Source organism: Fringilla coelebs (assembly GCF_963513975.1).
Source record: "Fringilla coelebs genome assembly, chromosome: 1".
Taxonomy (NCBI): domain Eukaryota; kingdom Metazoa; phylum Chordata; class Aves; order Passeriformes; family Fringillidae; genus Fringilla; species Fringilla coelebs.
Genome location: NC_140028.1, coordinates 51,448,478 through 51,472,873, shown reverse-complemented (window position 1 = coordinate 51,472,873; position 24,396 = coordinate 51,448,478). Strand labels below are relative to the sequence as shown.

Here is a 24,396-nt window from a genome sequence, read left to right as displayed (position 1 = left end):
AGGAATAGCTGTGTAGTGGTGTATTGGGCTTTAGATGCAGTGGAGTTAATTTTCTTCATGCTGACTGGTGTGGGGTTATGTCTGGGACTTGTGCTGAACACAGTGTTTGTAATATAGATTTTTTGTTATTGCTGATTAGGACTTGCTTAGAGCCAAGGCCTCTTCTGATTTTCATTGTGCCACACTGCTGAGATGCATGAAAAATCAGGAGGAAACACGGCCAGGACAGGTGACCAAAGGGATATTCCAGACAATGGGACATCATGCTCAGTGTAAAAAGGTGGGAGGAAGATGAAGGAAGGGGAAGACTTTTGGAGTGATGGCATTTGTCTTCCCAAGTAACTGTTACATGAATGAGATCAAGCCCTGCTCCCCTGCTGATGGCTGAACGCCTGCCTGCCCATGGGAAGTGAGCTCCTTTGTTGGCTCTGCTTTCATGAACAGCCTTTGTTTTCCTATTAAATTACATCTATCTCAACTCATTAATTTTCCAGCTTTTATACTTCTTATTCTTTCCCTCATCCCACTGATGGGGGAGTGAATGAGAAGCTGCATATGCTTGGTTGCTGGCTAGGATTAAACCATGACAGGTATTAGCAGCCTCTTGGTTAAACCATGAAAACCATCCCATTAAAACCACTGTCCTTGTACCCTGACATAGCAATTAAAACATTTTTACAAACCCAAGAATTATAAAACTGTGCTGGAGAAGTTTCTAAAACCTCATTAGAGACAAGAGATGTGGAGCTGCGTAGAGTTTTTCATCACTTATATTTTTGTACAGAAGCCTAATTAATAATAGAGTAATAATTAACACTACTTCTCTATCATGTGTTTTACATATGCAGCTCTATACCCAAATGAACTTTGGTAGCAGAAACAGCCCCCATTCTTTACAGAGCACTAGTAGACCTTCAGGTACTTTGAAGACAGTTGTTGGTCTTGTCCCTTGTTACTGTATAAATAAATTCAGGTGAAGAAGGCACCTGAACTCATAAGGTTGTATCTAAACTGACTAGTGAAAGGCTTTCAGACGTGGGAGACCTGCATGGTCCTGAGGAGCAGGGGACTTGGTGGAATGTCTGGAGGTTCCCAGGCAGCTCGTTCACTCAGGTTTCCTTGGTGTAGAAAGAGGCCCAAAGATGCAACCAGTGTCTCTTAGGGACAGGACACAGCTGCAGTCAGATCTGGGAGCTGCCAAGCATCCAGAATTCTTGTAGCCACAGTGTTTGTATCAGGCAGTAGGACATGGTGGTGGGCATGGGTTTGTAAGGCAAGCCAGCTGAGGATGAGCTCCTGACATCTGTACTACAGATGCACACTTTTACTTTGGACTACATGCTGCAGTCTGATCCAGACTGAAAGCCCTTCCAGTACCAAGAGTGCACGAGGCAAGCTCCTACAGCTTCTCTTTTAAATTCCTCCTGGAGAATTTCAGTTACACAGAAAATCCAGAATACAGAACTGGACCTCCTTTGTCCAGCCTAAGTGAGGAATATGCCTCTTTGAAATGAGTGCTCCATAAAAATGGTGCCTGAGATCCAGCAGCTGCATATCCCTGCAACTAGTTCTTAATAGCTTGCAAAAGAAATGACAGCCAGGAAATTTGAACATCTTTTCAGGGAAGTCATCAGAGACACAGACGAATACTTTCCTAGTGTAGCATCTGAAAAAAATGAGTCTCTCATTTAAAAGTCAAAGGCACCACACATGGCAGGTGATAGCAAATGGAGAACTTACCTTGGCTGTGTCTCTGTTGGCTTCAGGCATCAGCATGATCAACAGATGCAAAGCTTGTAGTTGTAACTTGATCTTGGAGATTTCTAGGGACATGAATAATTAATGCTTTTGAAATCCCAGCTGCAATTGGTTTGTTCTAAAAACCTTGTGTGTCAGCAGTTCTAGACATAACAGCTAGGGCCTGGTTGAGACTAGCATGCTTAGGTGTTGATTAACCATACACTTTTCCCCAAATAAAAAATCACCTTAATGAGTGGCTTTTCCCTCATCATCTTGGATCTTTGTCCCACGGGGACACAAGGTGCTATAAAATCCTGTCTATGTAGTAACAATCCAGTATTTTTTAGTACTAGCTAGTTTCTCTAAGATATCTGTGTATTTGTTGTAGGGAATAAGGTCACTTTATTCTGCACAGACATCTCCTGGTCAGTCTTCTCCAAACTGCTGAGCCATTGTAACTGCATGTAGCCTGGACTCATAAGGAGTCCATGCACACTCAGCTATGTGAAGTTTATGGAGAGAGGTCACCTCCTTATGCCCTTTAAGCTACTCATGGAGACACTGACAACTTTATGTAAAGATCCTCAGTTTTCTGTACCAATTTGCTAATAAATTCACCATCCTGAGACTTTCAGTCTGTCCTGGCTCAAGTGACTTTACAGTGAAGTCATAGGTATGGCAAGGTACAATTGCATTTTTCTTGGAAGAGAAATGAACAAAATGTACTGAGATTGAGAGGGTGTATGTACACCGAAAACAAAGCCCAGCTGCCCGAACCTTTCTGTGCTCACACATATCTCTGTATTAATGGTCTGACCTCAACGTAAACATAAATAAAACAGGTCCAGTAGATAAAAGACAGTGATTTAAGTTTACCTTGCAGAATTTTTCTTTTGTGAAACCTACAGTTAAGATGAATCAGAGTCTATATATGAAAGTCATTACTCAGTCCCTGTTTACTCACAGGTTCCAGATTTTACATTAAACAGTTGTTTTGTTCACATAACAAGCCTGTGCAATTAGCTGAATGCAGACACCTTTCTCATTTGAAAACAAAACCTTGCAGAAAATTAAAATGTTTAGGCAAAGCACTGGGTCTATTTTTCTCTCTACTTCAGAGGGAGAAAAAAATTACATGACTTTTCTCTATATACTTCAGAGAGAGAAAAAAATGGTAATGTCTACTCTTTCATTTTATCATATTATCAGTCCATACTAACTCCATTTCCACATACTTTCTACGAGTGTGATGAATGCAGGCAGATATTCTACTGTGAAGAGTGGGCTGGGGAGTTCTCTTATGAACATTTTTAGCAGTCCCGCTGCATCATTATTTCGTACTTGGTCCCAGTCAAAAGTGTCTTCATAAAATTTTGCCTCAAGTTCTTGATGGAGATTCTGAAAAATGAAAGAAACATTTGGCCTTCAGTCATTGCTGCTGATCCAGCAATTTGTGATCACTTCAGAAACCCCATTACAAGCAGCAGACAGGTTTGTACAGTACTTGAACTAAAGCAGCCCTAACCCAGTGACAGCCATGTGGAGCTCAGAGCAGGCTAACAAGTCAAGTTCCTGCAGATATTTGGTAACCCAGACTAAATTTGGTTTGCTATAGCTAGATTTCTGCCAAACTGAACCACCTCATAGCAAGGCATTTTGTGCAATGTCTTAGAACTAGAAAACTCAGTTAGCACAGCTCTTCTTTTTGTTTAAAACACTCTCCAGAGGTTTTGACCCTTAAGTCACAAAGGAGTGGCGTTTCTTCCTCACTGCCAGTGAATTGCTAGATACTCTGAATCCATGGGCCTTGAGCAAATGGCTTTAAATTCAGGTCTTACCATCTTTGAAAGGACGTTTTATGTTAAGATAATTATAGTTAGATTTGGTCAAATTGTAGAAAAATAAAGATTCAAAACCATTACTCTCAGAAAAAACCTTAATGCAAAACAAAACCCCCCAAGCCTCTAAAAACACAGGAGACCTTTAAGATAGAATTGATGATGATACCATTTTGGGTTCCCATTTAATCCCCTTGCTCTCCAATGGCAGCATCCTGCTCCATAACAGAGGTCAGTTAAGTCTGGAGGGTCACTAGGCAGTGTTCAAAACATGTATGTGAAAGGGAAATACTCAGCAAGGTTCCTAGGAGGAACAGGATTTGGCTTCAAACCCAGATCATCGTTCAAAAAGTGCAAGCTCCTCAAAAAATTGTTGAGTTAAGAAGATTGAAGGACAGTCTTTTAATATAAGGACGCCCATAAATAATGCAGCTTTCACAATCACTACTGACCAAACACTGTCCTCTCCATTGGAGGTTTGTTGCTGCTTTTTATGAGACCATTTATGACAAAATATATCTGTAGAAAATATTTGGTTTTGGGTCATGATTTTGTCAGTTGTACTTTAATATTATGCAAAAAGTTCAGTCCATTCAGGCAGGCAGAAAAGCTTTTAGAAATGAATTCTGCTTGCCACGTCTCACATGAATGGAAGGAAATTACATATCAAGTACAGTCACACATAATGAAGTAGAAATGGCTGCACAAACGGAAGTAGAAAGTCAGGATTTGGCATAAAATGCTACAGTCTCATTTTGACTGGCACATTTTACTGGTTTTAATCTGGGCTATCTCAGCTTCCTCTGTATTCACATCCTTTGCACATAATCAATACGAACACCTAGACTGAATTCTCTCCTCTAACTCACTGGAAATGTGGAACAGAAATCCTCACCTCATCAAAAGCACAAGAGGACAGAATTCTACTCCACATTTTTCTGCTGAGAACTAGGAAAAAGCCACAAAAACAGATTGCAAGATTTTGGAAACATAAACATTTTTTATACACACACACACACACACACACACACACATATATATATCTCCACACAGGTAAGCATGTATTTTATACACTCAATTCTCTCCCTTCCCTGTCTTGTATACATGAATCTATGTGTGCATCTAATACTTTTAAACAATGTGCTGCAATTTTTTTTAACATGACTGATCCTTCACTAGACTATGATACAGTTTTGGTTTACTGCAGCTTTTGTTACAGAGGAAAATTTGGATTCATTTCTTCTAGTCTTTGTTTCACAGAGGAGCAACCTTTAATCATTTCCATATGCCTTTTCTTTCTCCAAACAAGACTGAAATAAAGTTGAAATGCCCTCAGGTCCCAATGTCATAATAATGTAAGAAGACTTTTGAAGGATAAAATCTGGATCTGCTTTGAAAAAATCTCTCCCTTGCTCATTGGTTTGTTGGGCAGACTCAAATGAAACCAAAACTCAAATAATTTAAAAACTTTTATATGGGTAGTTTAACTTACCCCCTACTATAGAGGAGTTGCACATGAAGTCATCCCTCATGGCAGCTCCCAGGATACAGGTTGTGAAAAAGAAGTGAACAAGACACAGTGCAGTGTATGCAAAGAACATGAAAATAATTGAATTAGAGCACAGCCCAGCTGTGTAATCTCCATGCAAAGACTGGAAAAATTTGAGACTGTGTGAAATAATAGTCAATCATTTGTATGAAAAAATGAGTAAGCTGAAAAGTACAGGGCAAGTTAGGAGCTCCCCACTGCAAGATGAGGCACTTTTCAAGGCTTTGGGGACTTTTATCAATGCACAGAGTCGAAGGAGCTGGGATGCTCCTGTCTATCTTTGGTGTGTTTCCTGTGATGCTGCTTTTCTTTTTCAGCCATTTTTTATGATCCTCAGCCCACCCAGTTGTTTAGCAATCCCCATCATTTGTGTGGCTGCACACAATGTTGAGACTTCTTGCCTCGGAACACAAAACTAGCTTCCTTGAGGATGAAAAAGTGGGAGTAGGATGCACTGTAAGGTGTTGCTTAAACCAGATAAAAAAAGAAGCCTAAGGAAAAGGAAAAGAAAGAAAAAACCAAAAATCTGGGAAAGAGATAGACCCTACTAAGCCCAGAAAAAAGCCCAACCAACCAAAAACTGTCTTGTTTTTCTAATTTGCCTCCTCCAGCTCCTGGAATGAAGCTGGTCTGGAGAAACAATTGCAAATATTACTGGCCCACAGTGTCAGGTTATTGGGTGCCAATTATACTGTGTTCATAGCCCACAAATAGCCTGTGAAAATGCAGTACTTCAGGCTGCCAGCAGTGAACAGAGGCCAAATTTCTCTCACTTGGATCATGAAATTGCGAGATCACAGACGATAAGTGAAAAATAAAATGACACAGAGGTTAAAATTACATAGAATAAGATCTTTATCTGATGTTCACTCAGTTTAGGAACTCTGCATTTCTGAAATAAATTAAAACAGAGATAAGATCACAGCAATTTTGGATGACAGAGATAAACTGAAAGGATGTCTCAAAGTTTTGTGGAAAAAAAATCACATTTCAACATCCTCTGTGCTTTATATAGAATGTTAACTAAATCAAAGTAATAGACCAAATGGTCTGTGATTTATTGGTTCCCAGGAACTAACCTGACCTTTCACTGGCAGGAGTAGGAATGCTGAACTACACAGAACAGAATTTATGTGCAGTCTGAATTTGTGTGTATGCTGTATTATTTTACATAGGGTCTGCAGTGCAGAAGACAGAAAACTGGTTTGAGTGTATACCTTGACTCTGGAGGCAGATCCAGGAACCCGTAGAATTCCTTCAGTTTCCAAACCTGTTTCCTCAAGCTTGAGCAGCAGCTGAAAGAAGAGACAAAAAAATCCAGGAAAATACTCAGAAGTGCTTAAGAATACTCCTGACTTTCTTTTCAATCTAGGTATCCTTGAAACTAATCTGGAAAAGATACATTTCTATGGAATCAGCTAATGAAATCCAGCCAGCTCACGTAAATAAATCTGCCTAATTTGTCTCCACAGTCCTGCTCCTGAAGTAAGGAGTATGCAGAGTATAGAAAACTGCTAATGCAATAGGCCCCTCTGCCCTTGACTTGAGAGTTGGCACTGCTATAGAACAATGAACACATAAATACATTAATGAAACAGCAGCTATGCTTAAACACAATGGTGTTTTGAAGGAAAAAAACCTCTGTGAAATGTTTAAGTGTGCCCCAAGGGGCACAATGGAAAGGTCTATAGATAACATAGGTTTTTTGGAACTGAGAACCCTGATTAGAAAACGATCCCAGGATATTTTACTTTGAAATTTCTGTGAATGGAGGACTAAACTTTCCACTCCAATTGGTTATTAAAAAAAAAAAAAAGCTTTGATTTTATATAATTTTGAACACTGAGGAGAAAAAAAATTCCAGCATTTAATCATACAGCTCTGGATTTTCACCACCAGATCTGCTTCCTGCCCTAACCTTGATTCTTCTAATTTTCAGTGTAATCTTGATAGGCTAGCAGTGGAACTAATGGCAAAGTCATGTAAATGCTCAAGCTGTGTCAGTCTGACACTCCCCAACACTTTTTCTTTTGTCAGTATTTACAAGGAAATCTGTTGCCATTTTGAGTCTGTGTAAATCTGTGCAATTCCATAAGTACTTGTGTCTGTGTACCTGCCTCCAAGACATCCACAGGGTATCCCTGTGTGGCCAAATGTCTCATTTAAATACCACTGTCCTGTCATACAAACCTCAATCAGAAGATACCACTTCCATTCTGCAAGCAGCAGCCAAGTAATAGCTATGGTTTGAATTAATGTGAAATTAAAACAACCGAGACAACTCATCTCTGCCTCTTCTGCACACACATAATATTGCTTGGCTCTCTATTTTAATGAAAAAGGGAAACAGAAAGGCATTTTTTTCCCAAAGTTTCCTGCATGGTATCACATAATTACAAAAATCAAAAAGGGTACCCACCAGAGATAAAAAGCTAAAAAAGAAGCAGATTTTCTCTCCTCGTCACAAAGTTTTCAAACCACAATATTAAGTCAGACAGTCTCTAGACACCTGCCAGTCTAAAACTTCTCTGATCTGATGACTCCTTTGAGCGTCAACGGAAACGGCGGAAAAGCAAATCCTAAAGACCAAGCAGGCCGAGTGATACTCACTTTTTGGAAGATAAGGGGCACTTTTATTCCAGGGACCTTCTTCTGGTCATTCTCCAGCAGTACGGTGAGAGGGACCCCGAAAAGACCATTCTCTTAAAAACAACAACAACACCAAATGTGAGAACGAGGAAGCACAGCCTCGTAAGCACCTTCCTTCACAGCCAATGGAGATGAAGGCGCTGCCCAGGGGATGCCACACACGGTACCTCGTCCCCGCACCCTCTCCAGGCGGTTCCTCTTCAGCTCCACGCCCAGCGCGTCGTAGAAGGCCGTCAGCTCGATCAGGGAGAGGTAGCGGATCTTCTTCATGTCCTCGGCAGACAGGTCCCCAACCTCCGTCAGTCCACAGCGGCTCTTCCGAACAATGAATTTCTACGGCAGAGATGGGTCGTGTCTTTATTTGCACCAGAGTTACGGGAAGTGAATTTTTGTTTTAGAAAGGGATGCGGGGATGGGTCTGGAGGTCGTGTTCAGGTGGATGGATAACAGTAAAGCCATGAACTATAGCCCTGTAGATTGGCCTGGCGAGGTGACGTAGCTGGCATCCACCTGAACATAAAACTGAGCTCCTTGCTCACCATGCACCCTTGCAGCTTGACTGGGAAGTGGTGCAGGAGCACCTCAGTGCCCGCACTTCAGCTGGGACAAACGAGTTACCTGCTTCTTTAAAAGTTTTGCCCAGTTTCCGCAGGATGTAGCATTTTGCTCTGCTCCTGCCTTCCCCAAAACATTTTTGAATGCTGTTGAGGGGGCTGAGACAGTTAATCATGGGTATGGCTCTGTATCCATTGCGTGTGTGTAATGAATCCATGCCTGCTTTGCATAATGCCATTAACTCATGAGGTCTTACAGGGGAGTTCAAACTAAAGATCTGAGGAAAAGTCCAGAAGCAAAACTGCTTAGTTCAGAAGCCAACCTGCCAACTTAGGGGTATTTTTTATTGCTCAAGAAAGCTTACAAAAAGGACTCCCAGCAGCTAGCAAATAATTTATTCAAATAGACTCAAACTAAATGATATTGAGTAATTTGGGGGCATGTGAAGATGTCTGCATATTTTAGAAACTGCAGTGTCAGGGACCAGAGCCAGGAATGTTGTGTCATAACAGATGCATTTGTACAAATGTCAAAAAGAACAAACACCCATCAGTTTCTGACATAATTGTTAGACATAATAACAAAGTCATAGTAAAAAAACATGGTAAAAAACATGTTTTTCAAAGAACTGTGGATCTTTGGTACTGTACTTTTTTTGAATTTAAACCAGGCATTGTTAATAAGAGGCATAAATAAATAGTATTACAAAATCATCTCCTTCCTTTAGGGATCTGAGTGGAAACTCAGTCTCTAGTAATGTTTTGCTTCTGGAGATTTCAGCTCAGTCCTTCATTTTTTTAAACAAATTTGGACTCAGAAGGTTGAACCCATCTTTAAATTAATCCAGTCAAACTGATTAAGAAAAAGGTAAACAAAAAAGAAAAAAACAAACCTTAAACCAAATCAAAACAGAAATTAAGCTTACACCAGATTTCAAAAGGAAGAGAGTATAAAGGACACCTAGATCATGTAGTTTAGGACATCATAAACTACATTGCATATGGTCTTTCAATAGGGGTTAACAATAACTGGGTGAGAAAGAGTGTAGGGAATGGAATAACTTTTTTACTTGCTGCCTGGGGCATTTTTAGCCCAGAATATTCCCTCCTTAGAATGCAGTGATTCCACTGTTAGCCTTTTTCTGAGACTTAATGTAACAAAAGCTGCATGAGAGTTAGCCTTCTGAAGAAACATAAAATACTAAAGAATATCTACACATTTTGATTCCAGTGACGTAAAAAGTACAAAAGCAATCAAAATGCAATAAATCACCTTGAAAAAAAGGAAAAAAAACCAGACTGTATACATATATTTTCTGGAGGGAAAGAGAAAAAATTCTAAGCATTGCAAAACTGATTAAAAAGGGTACTACAAAGATTTTCCACAGTGGCTATTTGACTCCTAGGGGTCACTATGATGTGATGTTGTGGTTAATACAAACTTTGGGGCCAGCTGTCTTTCTCTGTCTTGTGTCACAATTTTCCACTGGTTTTTCTTACAGTGGTGCAATGTGCAGGTTTGAAGGAGACTGTGCCATCCTGAAATTAGATTAGCAATGTTTTGGCTAAGGATCATGTCTGATATTTTGCAATGTTGTTTCTATGTGGAACTGTGCAGTGTGCTCAGACTGGTAGTTCTGTGCTATCTTCAACTAAGTCACATGGACCATGGTCCCACACTGGAGAAATCACATGTACTTTGGGGAAATCCCTATGCTCCTCAGGATGCTGAGTTGATTCTTGTAGGAGTCAGGGAACTCCCTGCTAAAGGGGACATGCTATTTCCTGATCTATAATATCTGTGCAGCTCTGTACACACCATCAATGAAGCTGGCTACGTTGTCAGGCCCACCCTGGGGAAGTGTGATGCTGCACAGCCTACAGTACAACCCCACTGTCCCACTGTCCTCCTGAGTGTAGGGGGCTGGCTGCTCAGGGTAACAGGGAGAGGTGATTTTCCTGCTGAGGCCCATTATGGTCTGAGTCACCATGGGAAAAAACCAAACACCACGAGTGGTAGCAGATGAAGCAAGGGAAAGGCCAACATCAACAGCTATGATTGCTCACTTTATTCAGAAATGCTCTGTAATGACCTGGCATGTTTCTTGTGTGATTTTCTGAGCTCATGAAATTATGTCCTGCATGCAGAGCATTCAACTCCAGCACAATACTGGCGTTTTCTAAGGCTTATCAATTATGAATCCACAGATCCATGATATTCAATATGGCATCTTCTCTTCCTTCTTTGTCATCAATTTCCCTGCTCTGTCAACTGGGAATTGTCTGTGCTGTTGCAGAGAATAATTTCTGAGTGCTCCAGTAAAGACCAAAATCCTGATGAGTGTAGAGATGCCCTTAGTTGCCCCAGGACACCAAGTTATCTCCACAAAAAAACCCCAAAAACCTAAACAAGCAAAGACAGTAAAAAAAGCTCAGGGATTTGACATAAATGGTGTAATCTACATGGTGTCTTATCATTCAGCATCGAAGCTTACTTCTGCATCTCAGCTTCTTCCTTGGTGGAATCTCAGATGGACAACTGACTAATGCTCTGACAATTCAATGTCTGTGTGGATTGTAACAATTCAGATTAGTATGGGACCTCAGGACATCATAACAGGAAATTTTTCCAAATACTTTACAGCCACTTCCTACACATCACCAAAAAGGTGGTACTGGAAGCACCAAACTAATGCTTCAGTTTTCAGTGATGGAAGTTATGACGGCTGATGCGAGTAGAAAATTGACTTCCATGACTTCATGACATAATTCCAGATAATGACACAACTGCATGTCTGGTTGGATGATATGGCAACATTTTCTTGAACAATTCATGTAGAATCTCCTATAATGTGATTTGCACTCAATACTGACTGGAAACAGCAAGTACTGTTGCAGGAACAAGGTTTGATTTCCTCCCTTCATTTGCAAAGCTATTTTAAATCCACATGTTAACAAAGGCAGATAATCTGTGGGGGAAAAAAGTAGGAAAGCAGACAGGTAACAAAAATGATTGTTAGTTTTAATGCCAATAAGCAGTTTTTATTTCTGTGTGAAAAAATTGTGTATGATGCAATATTTGTGGACTGAGTTACACATACTCATCTGGGTGCACATGTTCATGATGGGTACAAGTAAAAACCTGGCTTGGATATCCACATTAACTTTGGGAATCAGCCACAGGCAGTAGGCAGGCACAGTGAGAAGCCTTGTACAAAGCACACACTGCAAAGGCCAGATCATGTATCTCAACAGACTCCATTGTGCTGGGGATATAAAACAGGAAATTGCTGTGTTAAAGAAAACCATCGAGGAAATATGTGGAGAAGAAACTTACTGGCAAAGCTGAGTCTTCCTTTTTAAACCTCTGGTTTTTTGGCCACTCTTGGGTTTTTGGAAGGACTGTAATGGATTCTGAGAAAGAGACATCATAGGAGAGCTCTTCTGTTATGGATGGGCTGCCTTTATCTGTTCCACAGTCTAGACAGCTCTTAGCTGAAAATAAGGGAAATTATATATGAATAATAAATTGCATTAAGTACAGAGACATTAAAAATTTGAACCAACAAGGCAAAATTCTTGAGAAAGTAATAAAGGAAGTGCTTCAAAGAGGAATTTCAGTGCAAACCACAGCATGTTCCTGTTTTGTCTTGAGGAAATAACCCCTTAGAAATAAAATCCCTATTTTCGTTTTAGATTATTTAACTTGTTGCTTTCTGTGAGAAAGATAGTCAAGCTGGAACTTCCTGTTTATCAGGAATTACCAAGTTTTTTTACTCCATCCTTGTCTTCCCAGGCCAGCAAACTGTGGTGGCACTTGTCAAATGAACAATTAAAAATAAAAGGTATTGACAGAAAAATGCTGTTGACACAGTTTCTCAGGTTACTTATGACTTATACACAATTACAAGACATTGTGCATATATTTTATGTAGTCACATACACATATTTCTCACTGTTGATAGTTTAGGTGTACAGCACTATAACAGGACAAAACATACAATATTCCAGTTTGAAAAACTCTATATCTACTGGCATTTCTAGTAGATACTGTGAAATGACTTAATGCTCTTCTCTAAAATTTAGTCACCTCCTTGAATTACTGGATGTCAGAGGAAAATTTTTGAAATCAGTACAATCAAGTCCAGAAATATGCTATTGTCATGGAGGCCAAAGTGTGAAAACATAAATGAGTTACAGGGTTGCCAACTTCCCTGATGGATCTCTAGAATCTCAGGTAAATTTTTAGTTCTCCTGTAAGGTTCAACTCCTAAATCCATTTGGGATGGAATCATAAATTTAATTGAAAATGAAGTAAAATTTCAGCCCCCAGAACTACAGAGAAGAATTTACTAACATGACACAAGTGTATTCCAAAGCCATGGCAATCAGAAGGTGAATTAAAAAAAACATTAATGTCTTATAAACTTGTGCATGCCCCATTGTTCTCTGAATCATTGCATTTACAGTTACAGGGACCTTTTTGCAACACCACATAGTTCACAAGTCTGATATGAAAAAGTTAAGTGTGCTATTAAGTGGCTTCTGGTTTCTGAACTGTGGCTTTAGTTGTTGTCTCATGTCAAAGCCTTTAAGCTGTTTTCCATCTCTCTTTCCACCCTTGGACATGGCACCACAGACTGCTCATGGTACCTCTGGGCATTCGGTTTCTCATTTGTTTCTGCTTTCAGAGCAGAAGTATCAGCAGAGCAGCTTTTGCCACCAAGGAAAATGTCTGTGCCACTGTATCCAGAGGTAAACATCCAAGGGATTCGTTTAGAAATTTGGGTATTAAAATCCCTTCAGTTAAGCCCTGAACAATGGTGATGAGAAGAGCTTTCAAACTAAGAGATGGACATTCTTGTGGAAGGTTGCTGACAATTATCCAGACACTGAGTATAGGAGGGTTATTACTTTCATTAGCACTGCCAATCACTGTCAGGGCAAAGAATTTAAGTGATAACACCATTCATAGATCAGAATAACGGGGCAGAAATAGGAAAATTATAAATTTCTAATACTATAATTTCTGCAGTACTGGAGAAGCAATGTGGAGGAAATATACTGCTTTGATTTGCAACAAGAAAATACACTGATGACATATTTTGGACAAATTCTGCATGATATTGCTTACAGATTATTTTCACGTTCCCAGCCTTGCAATGATCAGCATTTTTTAGATGCTGATGCCTCAAGGGCAGCAGTCTGTGTCTGTTCAACACTGATCTTTACTGGGAAACTTTGATTCCTGCATGACAATAAGCTGACAATGATTTTAAAGAAATCACTGCCCCAACATGAAAGAGGGGACTAACCTGCCATTTTACTAAGAGGAAGTGAACACTGGTTACATGTAGTCATACTCACAGCTAACTGATTTCCAAACTGGCTTCTGCCCAGGAAGCTGGATACCATTAGAAGATACGGGTGACACTGGAACTGCCTCAAATGTGGGCTGATAGGCAAGGAAAAATGATCAGACTGCAGTGAAGGCAAACGTCTACGGACAGAAACTGCTACAGTTCAAGCAAAGGTGTATCATTCTCAGCTTACACTCTCTTGACAAGATTAAACAATCTGTTGTGATTCTTCAGAGTATATTTTTCAAAGCCAAGCCTGAGAATCAGTCTTCCCCAGACTGCACAGGTTTGGACCCTGTGGAGGTCAGTAATACTACAGCTTGCTGTACCTAATGAGTCCTGTCCTATAAAATGACAGAAATTAGCTAAGTAAATTGCTGTACAGAATTAGGCTAACTGAAAGGTCTCATCAAATTGTAATTCATCCTGGCTTTAATAATTTTGGCCACAAATCTTTTTGAAGACTCTCTTGCACGTGTTGAATACCTGCTATCCCCAGGGACCTGTCAGAAATCAGTCTGCTACCTCCTGTGATTTGGGCACCAGAAAGCTATTAAAGGATGGATGACCTCCCACAGGTTATACACTAATGCTTTTATCAGTGAATTGCAACAAACAACTTGAGGGAACAAAGAAATATTTTCTATATTCAAATTCATTTCTTTCCACTCCAGAAACCATTCTGCACTGCTGAGAAGTGGCTTGGCAGCTCAGAGGGTGAATTTCAAGCAGTGTCACCTCTTCTTAGCAGTGGAGTTTTGGCCTTGTCCTCAGCAGTTTTGTGGCTCATAAAGACAAATCTGAGTGTTTGTGTTCCATGCGAAATAGCAGCTCAACTATTTGTTTTTGAGTAAAAAAAAAACAAACCAAACCAAAAACCAAACAAAAACAAGGCCAGGAATTATAAAACTGCTCTGAAGGTTACTCATTGAAAGGAACTACAATTTTCCAAACCTGTCTTACATTCTTTTCTGCTGGTTTTTGCATCCTTGTGGGAAGCCCTGACCTACCCAGCCCGTCTCAAACCTGCTGTCTCACACATTCTGAGACTGATGGAACAGACCCAGTTTTCCAGCTGAACCTGTAGCTATAGGCCCCCATGAGCATTTAATACCAGCTCTTTTAATTGCTCTTTAAATTGCTAAATCAGCCGTTTATCAACAAGCAGCAATCACTCAGGGCAAAAATTCTGTTTTCCCCAGTTTAGTCCATGTGTGGGAGAAGTGTTCAGGCTGTCAAAAAATGTCAGATATTTAAAAGACAGGCAGCTCTTCTAATTGGAAGCCTGAAATAATGTTTCAGTTGTTTTATCCAATCTTATCCTCTGAACTATTTGGATAACAAAGTCAAATGTAACATGAATAAAATCTCTCCTGAGAAAGTCCATTCAATGGCCTGTGAATTTGATAGCAAACAGGATCTGAGTCACATGGGCTTCCTTTGCCAGAAGACTGTAAGGACCATAGATTTTTTAAAAAAGAGTACTGGATACTCATGATAAAATCCCACAACATTTACACAAAAAGCTTCAGGACATAAAGAAGCACTATAAATTTCAGGCGGGAGTATAGAAGTGGAGAGGATTGCTAAACTTGTCTCAACAATTTGGGAAGAACAACTATAAAAGTAGTTATGCTTCTGCTTAAGATCCAGATGGAGAAATTAATGGTAAATATTAGCAACTGGCTCATCTACTTTCAGTGCTCAAAATGTCTGACCCTGTGAACAATATTCAGAATAGACTAACAGTCAGTCAAGTTCATTAAGAAAAACCCACTCCCAGCCTTGGTACATGGGTGAAATGAGTCGTGAAGCACCTGCAGTATCCTGGTTCTGATAAGCAGGGCAGAGCTGGCAGACACAGATATGGAAGATGGAGTGGACTGCACACTCTGCCTGGCACCCAGCAGGGCTGGCAGCAGGCAGCCCTAGCCTGGGGAACTGAACAATGTGAGCTGTGCACAATAACTGGGGTACCTGAAAATGTCCAATTCTCAGTCCCATTTCCCAGCCTCCACAGTGAGAGTCTATAATGAAACCAAATTTATGTCTCTTTTGTGAAAATGTCTTCCTTTCCCCCCGCCCCCCCCCCCACCCTTACTTTTTTTCATGTTAGGAAGACTGGGAATAAAACCTTCTAATGCGTGAATTTAAAGATCCAGATTATTTCTGTATGGCAAAAGAAAATGAAAGAACTTATGAAGACCTTTTCTCAATGAATGTGAATGACCAAGAGTCAAATCATGTCCTTAAATAAACTGGGACAGCTTTATCCATTTGCCTGGGGCTTCAGCAAAGGTGAGGCTTCCCATATCCTGATTTCTGACTGAAAGTGATTCATTAGACACGCTAAAAATGAGCCAACTGTTTACTGCTACAACATACACTGGAATTTCCAATGGGAAGATGAAATCAGAAGAGCAAGGAGAGGATGGAGATGAGGTAGATAGACAGTTCTTTAGTAGCTACACTCATTGTAGAAGATGTAAACCCAAATCACTGGAGCACCAAAGAGACCAGATTATATTTTCAGCCCTGATGCCAAAGGAAATAAAGGCAAAGGAGGATAACCTCATAGCTCTGGCCAGGATACAATTTGCCCATGCTTTGAATATATTCATATTTCCAAGCACTGCCATCACAAACACCTTTTCATGCAAATAGCTCTGGGTTAGTAAGTGATTCTTCTTTAACTAGTACATGATTTTGTCATGCATTGCTGAAGCAAAATGCTTGTAGAAAGTCTTCAGGAGTTTCAGTTAATTACAATGCACAGGGTTGGGTTGTTAATGAGCAGAGTGCTTCATCTCCTCTCTCCAATGACAGAATGAATGTATGTGTGTCCCCCATTTGTATTCTGCTGTTGATTTTTCTAAGCTCTGAGCACTAGCAGAGCCGATAGCGCCTGATGGAAGCAGCAGGGTACCAGCAGTAAGGAAAATCAGGCCACTGTGATTAATAAACCATCCAATTTAAAACTCAGTAGTGTGGCTGTCAGTCGAGTTTGCTGGCTGTGGACCTGTCTGAAGCAAAGCAAAAGCACCTCAGCTGGGACAGGCTGCTCTACTTGCCAAGGTGTGGCTTTTGTAACCACAGGGGTAGCATTCTGCCCCTAGGGATCACGGCTCCTTTCCAGGACAGGCAACAGAAAAAAACAAAAAAAAAACCCCAAAGCTACCAAAACAAGAAAAGGAATAGGTGCATTTCCTTTTATTTCAGTCCATTTTGTCTGTTGAGGGGACACTCCTGCCATGAGGGCATGGACCTCAAGGCAGGATGGCTGGAAAAGCAACTTCTGTTCTGTGTTGACCCATGCAGAGCCTGGCCACTAGGCAGTAGTAGCAAAACATCAAACGGGCAGGCTTTTTTCAGAACAGAGAGGAAAAAACTAGGGCAAATCTATCTTTTTCTTCCCCCACTCCAGATGACAACTAATTTATGCCTCTTTAGTGGTCCCCTAAATCTGATCTCAGGTGACCCTAGTGAGCTAATCCCCTTTTCTCTCATCATTAGCCAAGGAAGAGAGTAATCCATCCTGTGACCCATCCCTCTGGGCTCTTGTGATTCTTAGGTTGTTGGGAAGAGGTGCAAATCCATTCTCCTAATGGGGAGGATTATCGAGTTAAGTGAAACAATTAGATCTGATTTGCTATTTGCAGCATGTTCTGTTTACTTCTGCCCTTCCCAACTAAAAGGCAGGATGGGAAAGCAAAACTGCATTTCATTTCATTTCATTTCAAGCAGTCTCCTCACCAGCCTCTCTTCCCCAGCTGTGCTGAAAATATCTGTCCATCCCCATCTCCTGTCACTCTTTTCTTTTGGCCGGGTTGTTTTTAATGTGCATCTCTTCCCCAAACTGATTAATCACAGAGATCCTCTGGCAGCTGTAGGGCCATGCCCAAAGAGGCAGCAAAGCTCCAGGGACTGCTGATACCCCCCTAAAAAGGCTGCTTGGGACACCCTTAGGTCAGGGACACAAGCCCTCCTGAAGTGTGTTTATCCCTGAAGGGCTGATAATTAGGGCAAAGTTTCTAAATCCTATAACAAGCAGCAGAGATAGGAGCACGGGTGAATTGGAAATTAGAGAGTTGGGACCTTGCAGGCTTTCAGAAATACGTTTCACAGGCTGCTGGAGGGAGGTGATGGTGTGCTCTGCAGTTGTGTTTGGGCATCTGGGTTTAACATCTAGGTCAGCACCTGCAGAACTGCATATTTTTGTGGGAAGAAGAATTAGAAGACTTAATTACTTATTTGATCTTATCTTTTAGACTTTCACAATGCAGAACTAGTAAGCAAACTGAATTTCGGAGGAGGTAAAACACTGATTTGAAGGGCAATTTCTCTGAGTATCCAAATTCCTTTTGCAAGGGAGAAACTTTATCAAGTAAGTAGGGGGAAAAAAGCAGGTCAAAAAGTAACGTGCCCATCTGAGAGGAAACGTAAAATACTTATTTGGCTGATTGAAATTTATTAGAAAATTCACACTTTTGTAAAAAATTTAAACACCTTGTGGTTTAAAAATACTTAAATCAGGAGAAGTGAGCTAATCTAACTAGGAGTACCACCAGCTTTTTAACGTTCATGCAAACATGCCTGATATCTCTCATGAAAGAAAGTCTGCCCACAGGAAACTACTGGATGCTCCTGGCTGTATTTGTGGGATATGTGCAAGAGATTCAAAAGAATCCAGATATTGAATTTGGGAACAAAAAGTTTAAATATCTGGACATTTTATCCTTGTAATTTTAACATAACTGTGCAGCTACAATTTTTGGTCCAAATTTTTTTTTAAATAATCCAGGATATCAAGCCTTGAGGAGATGGTAGAGCAAACAGGAAAGGACAAAGCAATGCCATAATGAAAAATAGTTTCTGGGAGTTTTGTAATGGCAAGAATTTTAATATTAATTTCAAAGGTGAGCTTGTGATCTTATTGGTGACTCCCATTTCAGATACCATGAGTGATAAACATAAAATCATGCGGGTTGCTTTGAGCAGTGGACTAAACTCACACAGCTGACTACAATCACCAGAATCAAAACATGTACTGACAGAACTGGTGTGTTCAGAGCTATCCTCAGGGAAAAGTGGGTGAAACCTCCAGAGGTACTGCTGATTTCTGAAGCCATGAAGCAAATGAACAGTTAATAGGTTTTTGTTTGCTATGTAAGTGAAATGTAACTGCCAGTGTACAAGTTACAATCGTGCTGGCAGGTGTTTAATTGCTTATGCATATTTGAACCCCAGTTGCTTCATTAGACAAGTTTTACTTCACCACTGAGACTGCTGAGTAAATAGGAAGTGTCCCCAGAAGCCATCAAAAATTTGAATAGCTGCCAAGAGTAACTCACCAATTTCCAAAAAATAAAGGAGTAAATGTTAGTCTTGACATGAGGCTGCAGGAAAAAGGCTGGCAACAGATACAAATTTATGTTACAGCTTAGTTACAAAACTGTGTACCACTGCATTTGGTTTCTTCCTCTCTAATGTAATGTATACAGCATTAAAAGTCTGGTGTTATGGTCAGAAACTGCTAATGACTGTCTGTGCATTGTCAGCAGGAAAGGGTTTCTGTCTGGCAGTAACTTTGGTGATCTACTTGCAAATTGCATCAAAATTAGGATCAAAAGCATGCATGGGGACACTTACAGAAGAGTCACTGGCGCCAAAGATATCTCGCACATCCCGGACTGTGTGCTTGTTCTTCTTCCTCAGGGTCTGAGTGTAGGTGTTGTACCTCTTCTGTACAGCAGCAGCTTGAGTTCTGGTCAGAGTGGACAGCAGGGCTTGGCCATCCTCCTCTTCAGCTCCTGAGATCAACGTGGACAAACCCACGTCTTGCAGCCATTCTGCCTCCAGTTCCCCTTCTGTGGAGGAAGACAGCATGTTAGTAAGCCTGACCAGGAAGGGAGAGGAGGCTGAAGGAAAAGAGTTGGCATGATGGGACTGCTACCACAGCCTTTACCTTGAGAATACTCCAATTCCAACCTTTTTTAGGCCACAAGTGCAAGTTAAGTTAGGTTTGTAAACAAACTGTCTTTGAAAAACTTTCAGTTTGTCAACGTCTGCACAAGAGAGGCTTACAAGGAGAACAGAAGAGGCATTTCACCAGCATATGCATCCGAAGAAGGCAGCAGAGTAACCAGCCTGACAAAGCAAGGTCCCTAAAATTAACCCCTGATTCAAAAGCATAAATCCCCTCAGTTCCCATTTATGCCACGCTTACCATTTGTAGCATGGTGTACTGGAGAAAGCCATTTGGCTGATGGAAATAAAATCGGTATTCAAATAAACAGAAATACTGTTTATTATATATATATATATATATATATATATATATATATATATACTGTTATTATTATATATACACTATATATACACTATACAACAGAATAATGTATTTGCACTCTATTGGTGCAATTCCAGATTCCAGAAGGTGGGCTGGTAGCTAGTGAAGAAGGCACACTGAGAAAAGGGTGGTGTCCACCTAGTCCAATTGCTTGTTTTGAACAAGATGACTAAGAACCAGGGCTGCTCACTAAAGAATAAGGGTCAGGAAGGGGTAAGTGTCTAAGAGGTCATGTAAGAGAGGAAGATGCAGAAACAGCCATCCTGGCATGCCAGGTATCACCCTAACTTCTAATTATTAAAGACTCACTAGCACTGTACACCCCAGTGTAATTTGGGATCTCATTATAATACCTTCTTTAATCTGTTCCATACCTGCTTCCCAACTGGTTCAATACTGCAATTGGTTCCATTGTGAGGGTATGAATTGTGGGAAGAATTGTATTCTATCCTGGCTCTGTTGGACACAGCAGATACTTCTGGCATCTTTTCACAAAGCCATACCAGCCATACCCTCACTACCAAAACCTGTCCATGTGCAGACACTATAGGCTTTCAGCTTTCTACCTGTTACCTGAAATAAATATGCACTGTCATTATCTGATGTGAGAAGGTCCCAATCTACCTTCTCTGAATCATTCAGTAATTTTAAACTTTGCTGTCACTGCTTTTTGATTTATGTTCTTTTTAAAATAAACAGTCATAGTCTTTTAAAACCTTTATTCACATAGGAGATGTTGAGGACCTTCATTTCAGTTTTGTGAGCAATCCTAGCTCAGCAGTAAGCTGCTTGACACAAGACAGTAATTTCATTCCAGCCCTGACTGAAGAAGAGGTACTACAAATAAACATGTCAAACAGGAAATGGATTAATTTGCAGCATGTTCTATAAAACAACTCGTCAATGCACTTATTGTTCTTGTCCCAGCACCAGTCTTAATGGCAGGTTGGTATTTCCACTCTCCCTTTACTGCCTCTGCTTGACATCAGAATGCAGGCTGATTGATGGACACCAGTTTGCTGCACTTTGGCAGTTACATACACAAAAGAGAAAATTACAGGACTGGCCGTAGGGACAAGCAAAAGCATCTTATGCATGTGCCATCACTGACTTCATTGTTAACTGCCCTTCCTCTTTACAAAGCACTACAAAAAGAGCTGCTTCTAAACCCCTTGCTCTGCGTTAGCCAGGGGTGTGACCAGCCCTGTATCCCAAGAAATAGCTTGTCTCTGCTCTTATCCTTTCTGTATCCACAGACAGGATGAAGGCTGTGCCTCTTCCTTCTCTGTAAGCTTTCAACCAGTGATTCTTCTGCCATTTTCACTCTTCTTTCTAAGAAGGTCTCTTCTCTTTCTCATGCACCACTGTTGGAGCCACATCTGTCCATGTTTCAGCCTTTAAATTACATTAATTTTGGCTTTTGTCCTGACATATTCTTTCCAAGAATTGAGCTTGTAATCAAACTTGCTATGAAAAATAGCAGGGCAGACATTAAATTCTGCCTGCTTACAAGTCACCCTGTGACTTGTTTTCTCTGGCTTTTCCCTTTTCCTGTACCAGCCACACACAAACAATAGACTAACACATAACAACAGCAATTAGAGGAGTAAAAGTATTAAAGAGAAGAAATTATTGCACTAAAAAAATGCTCAAAATTTTATGACACATTGGTATGAAATTAAGGTTAAACCCCCACCCCCATGCTGTTTAAGAAAGCATTATTTTTATACTGTTAGCTACTAATACAGCATAGCCCTGATACTGTGTTTGATTCTGCTCCACCAAAAGACAGATAATTGAGAGTAGTTCTCTTTTTCTCATAGAGTTTGCTAGGAAAGAGGCGTGTCTTGCTTTGAATCTCAGATATAACCTGAAACAGCCCAGAGATATAACCTTAAATAACTCACAGCATTCAAGCCTTGTAACAAAAGTTGTAAAGCAATTCTGCACAGCGTGGGCATCTTAAATACACCATGACTTTCTCCTCCCCTACATTTTCATCCCTTGTGTCACTTGTCATGATCTTCTGTTCTTTTTTGACTATATTTGCTAGCATCAACAGAATAAGTATGCTGTTGTCTGCCCTTTGCACATGATGTCTGGCAAATCACATTGAGGTTTTGACAGTCATGCCTGCCTGGCTTCTGTCACCCTTTGGCCTCCTTCTTAAGGATCTTCATCTCCTCCTCTCAAAGACATCTGAAATGAATATTTGCTTTTATTTTGCCCTGAGGGTTTCCACATTGATTTTTAGTGTTTTGATCACTGGCAAGGAGTATTATCCTATTAGGGCCTTAATAGAACTCACTATTATTTCCAAGATTTATAATCCCAGACTGAATATATTCCTGATGTTAATAACTAGGACAAGCACTGCCTGATTGTGCGTGGGTGTATACAACACACAGATACGCATTTAAGACAACAATTTGAAGGTAAATGAAGTGTGGAGACGTATGGCATTTTGACTTGCAGTCTCAGTTTTAATTCAGGGCAAAAGGGAAAAAATCCATGTGATTTAATGAGGTGTACTCAGACAAAGGGTAACATGGGACTGCAGCAGAGTTCGGGCAGTTGAGAAGATTTAGTTCAGCAGTGACGAAACGGATGGAAAAGTTTCTGGAAAGTAAGCTCCTGTACTGCCTTGTCCTACTAAGTTATCCAGCTTGGCAGCTCACAGATTTGTGTCATTCTCCTGACTGTGCAGACGAGTCAGGGACACCTGTTAGTTCGTGCTGACAATAGCATGGAGGGGGCACCAAGAGGCTCACAATCTCCTTATGGAGTCTCCAAGCTAAAGAGTATGACCAGACAAAAGTTTTCCCAATAAGAAACAGAAGAAAGCAGAACAGTGGATTTGGGCTGACTGGTCATAACCCTCACAGCAGACCAAGATTTCTGGTGGTCTTCTCCTTTTGCTTCCAGGAGAGCCCAGCTGGAAACTAGTGAATGGGAGGTGTTTCCCATGGCAACAGCACATGGTTGGAGCTAGATACCTCTGCATGGGTTACTTACCATGACTGGTTGCGTATGTGATTGCTTAATAAAGGAGTACTTTCCACCATTCTTCCTGGTAGCAGAATTAATGACATCCCACTGCACGTCAAGGCAGGAAAAATACACCACCACTCGTGTTAATAATTGTATGGAAAGAACATGCCATCGTTTCAAAATCTATCCCTACATCAGTAGTTACCAGACCAGGGGCCAGGAGCCACAGAAGGGCAGCAGCAGTAATCAGCAGGTCACGACCTCAGAAGAAATTTGGTTTCATTGTATAGCAACACCTGGTATTTTGTGTTACACAATCTAATACATTTGTGACGGGGGTCCTAACCAGGGAAAAAAAAATGAGAACTGCTGTTCTAGATGTTATCAAATCATCTCACACAAAGGTGCATTGCAACAAGCTATCACATACTGCATGTTTTTCCAAATACAGTGCCTATGAGAGGGGAAACCATTAAGGTAACAGAATGAGGCAGTAATACCTTCAGGATACATTGTATAAGTGATGAATGAATTTGGTCAAGTGGGGAGCCTGAACGATGCAGGCATCCCTACATTCAGATTTATCTCTAAACTCTCCTTGAATGATACCTTAATTGGGCAATCTCAGAGAAACAGGCAGATATCAAATTCCTGATAGCAGAATACTACATCTAACCAAAAACTGCTTCAAGACATTAATAACTTCTGAATCATATCCTATCAAAAGCCAGAAAGCTTAAACTTATAGCATACTAAATTAACATTTTGCTACTTTAAATGTTTTGTTTTAATCTATTTAATGCTAGAAATTTAGTTATTGAGTGCCTCTCTTTTCTGAATTACACTGTATCTGTCCTCCCAAAGCACAAATAAAATTAATGCAACAAAACTTACTTCAGAAGTTAATTACGAGCTCCAGTGCATAAACCAGACAATAATTGTTTCTTACCAGCGGTTAACTCTGATGTTCATAAGAGGAGCTACAATGATCATAGACCCAGACTAGTACTTCTGCTCAGACTGAGTGTATGAGAGAGGAGATCAGGGCATGACTCTCTAGAGAGGAGGCAAAGCCAGGGAATGAGGAATAAGTGGTGCTCATGTGCTCACCATCAGCAGGTTTGAACTCCAAGAGCATTGCTTCTTCAGATCCATCTTCTCTGCTCTCCTTGATGCTCTCCACTTCACACCAGAAGTCCTCCATGGAAGTGCTGTCCGTGGAGGCCTGAGAATTGGAGCGACTGAAGGCAGGAGGTACCGACTCGTTGGAAAGCATCCTGTTAATTCTTCGGCAACGAGAGAGAGACTTTCTGAAAAGAGAAAGCCATACAAAGAAAATCATCTTTCTATCACGCTAACTTGTGCC

The 24,396-nt window shown here is 40.6% G+C and overlaps 1 protein-coding gene across 1 annotated transcript in view; it reads right to left on the bottom strand.

Moving 5' to 3' along the window:
* Positions 1-24,396, bottom strand: part of ARHGAP28 (Rho GTPase activating protein 28) — a 72,741-nt gene that overhangs the window by 7,476 nt on the left and 40,869 nt on the right. Inside the window, exons 2-10 of the mRNA XM_084216587.1 lie at positions 24,141-24,340; positions 19,340-19,557; positions 13,698-13,785; positions 11,668-11,825; positions 7,944-8,109; positions 7,738-7,829; positions 6,345-6,422; positions 2,976-3,138; positions 1,741-1,823 (exon numbers count right to left, since the gene is read on the bottom strand). Coding sequence (XP_084072713.1) covers positions 1,741-1,823; positions 2,976-3,138; positions 6,345-6,422; positions 7,738-7,829; positions 7,944-8,109; positions 11,668-11,825; positions 13,698-13,785; positions 19,340-19,557; positions 24,141-24,340 — 1,246 coding nt within the window. The remainder of the gene's footprint in view (positions 1-1,740; positions 1,824-2,975; positions 3,139-6,344; positions 6,423-7,737; positions 7,830-7,943; positions 8,110-11,667; positions 11,826-13,697; positions 13,786-19,339; positions 19,558-24,140; positions 24,341-24,396) is intronic.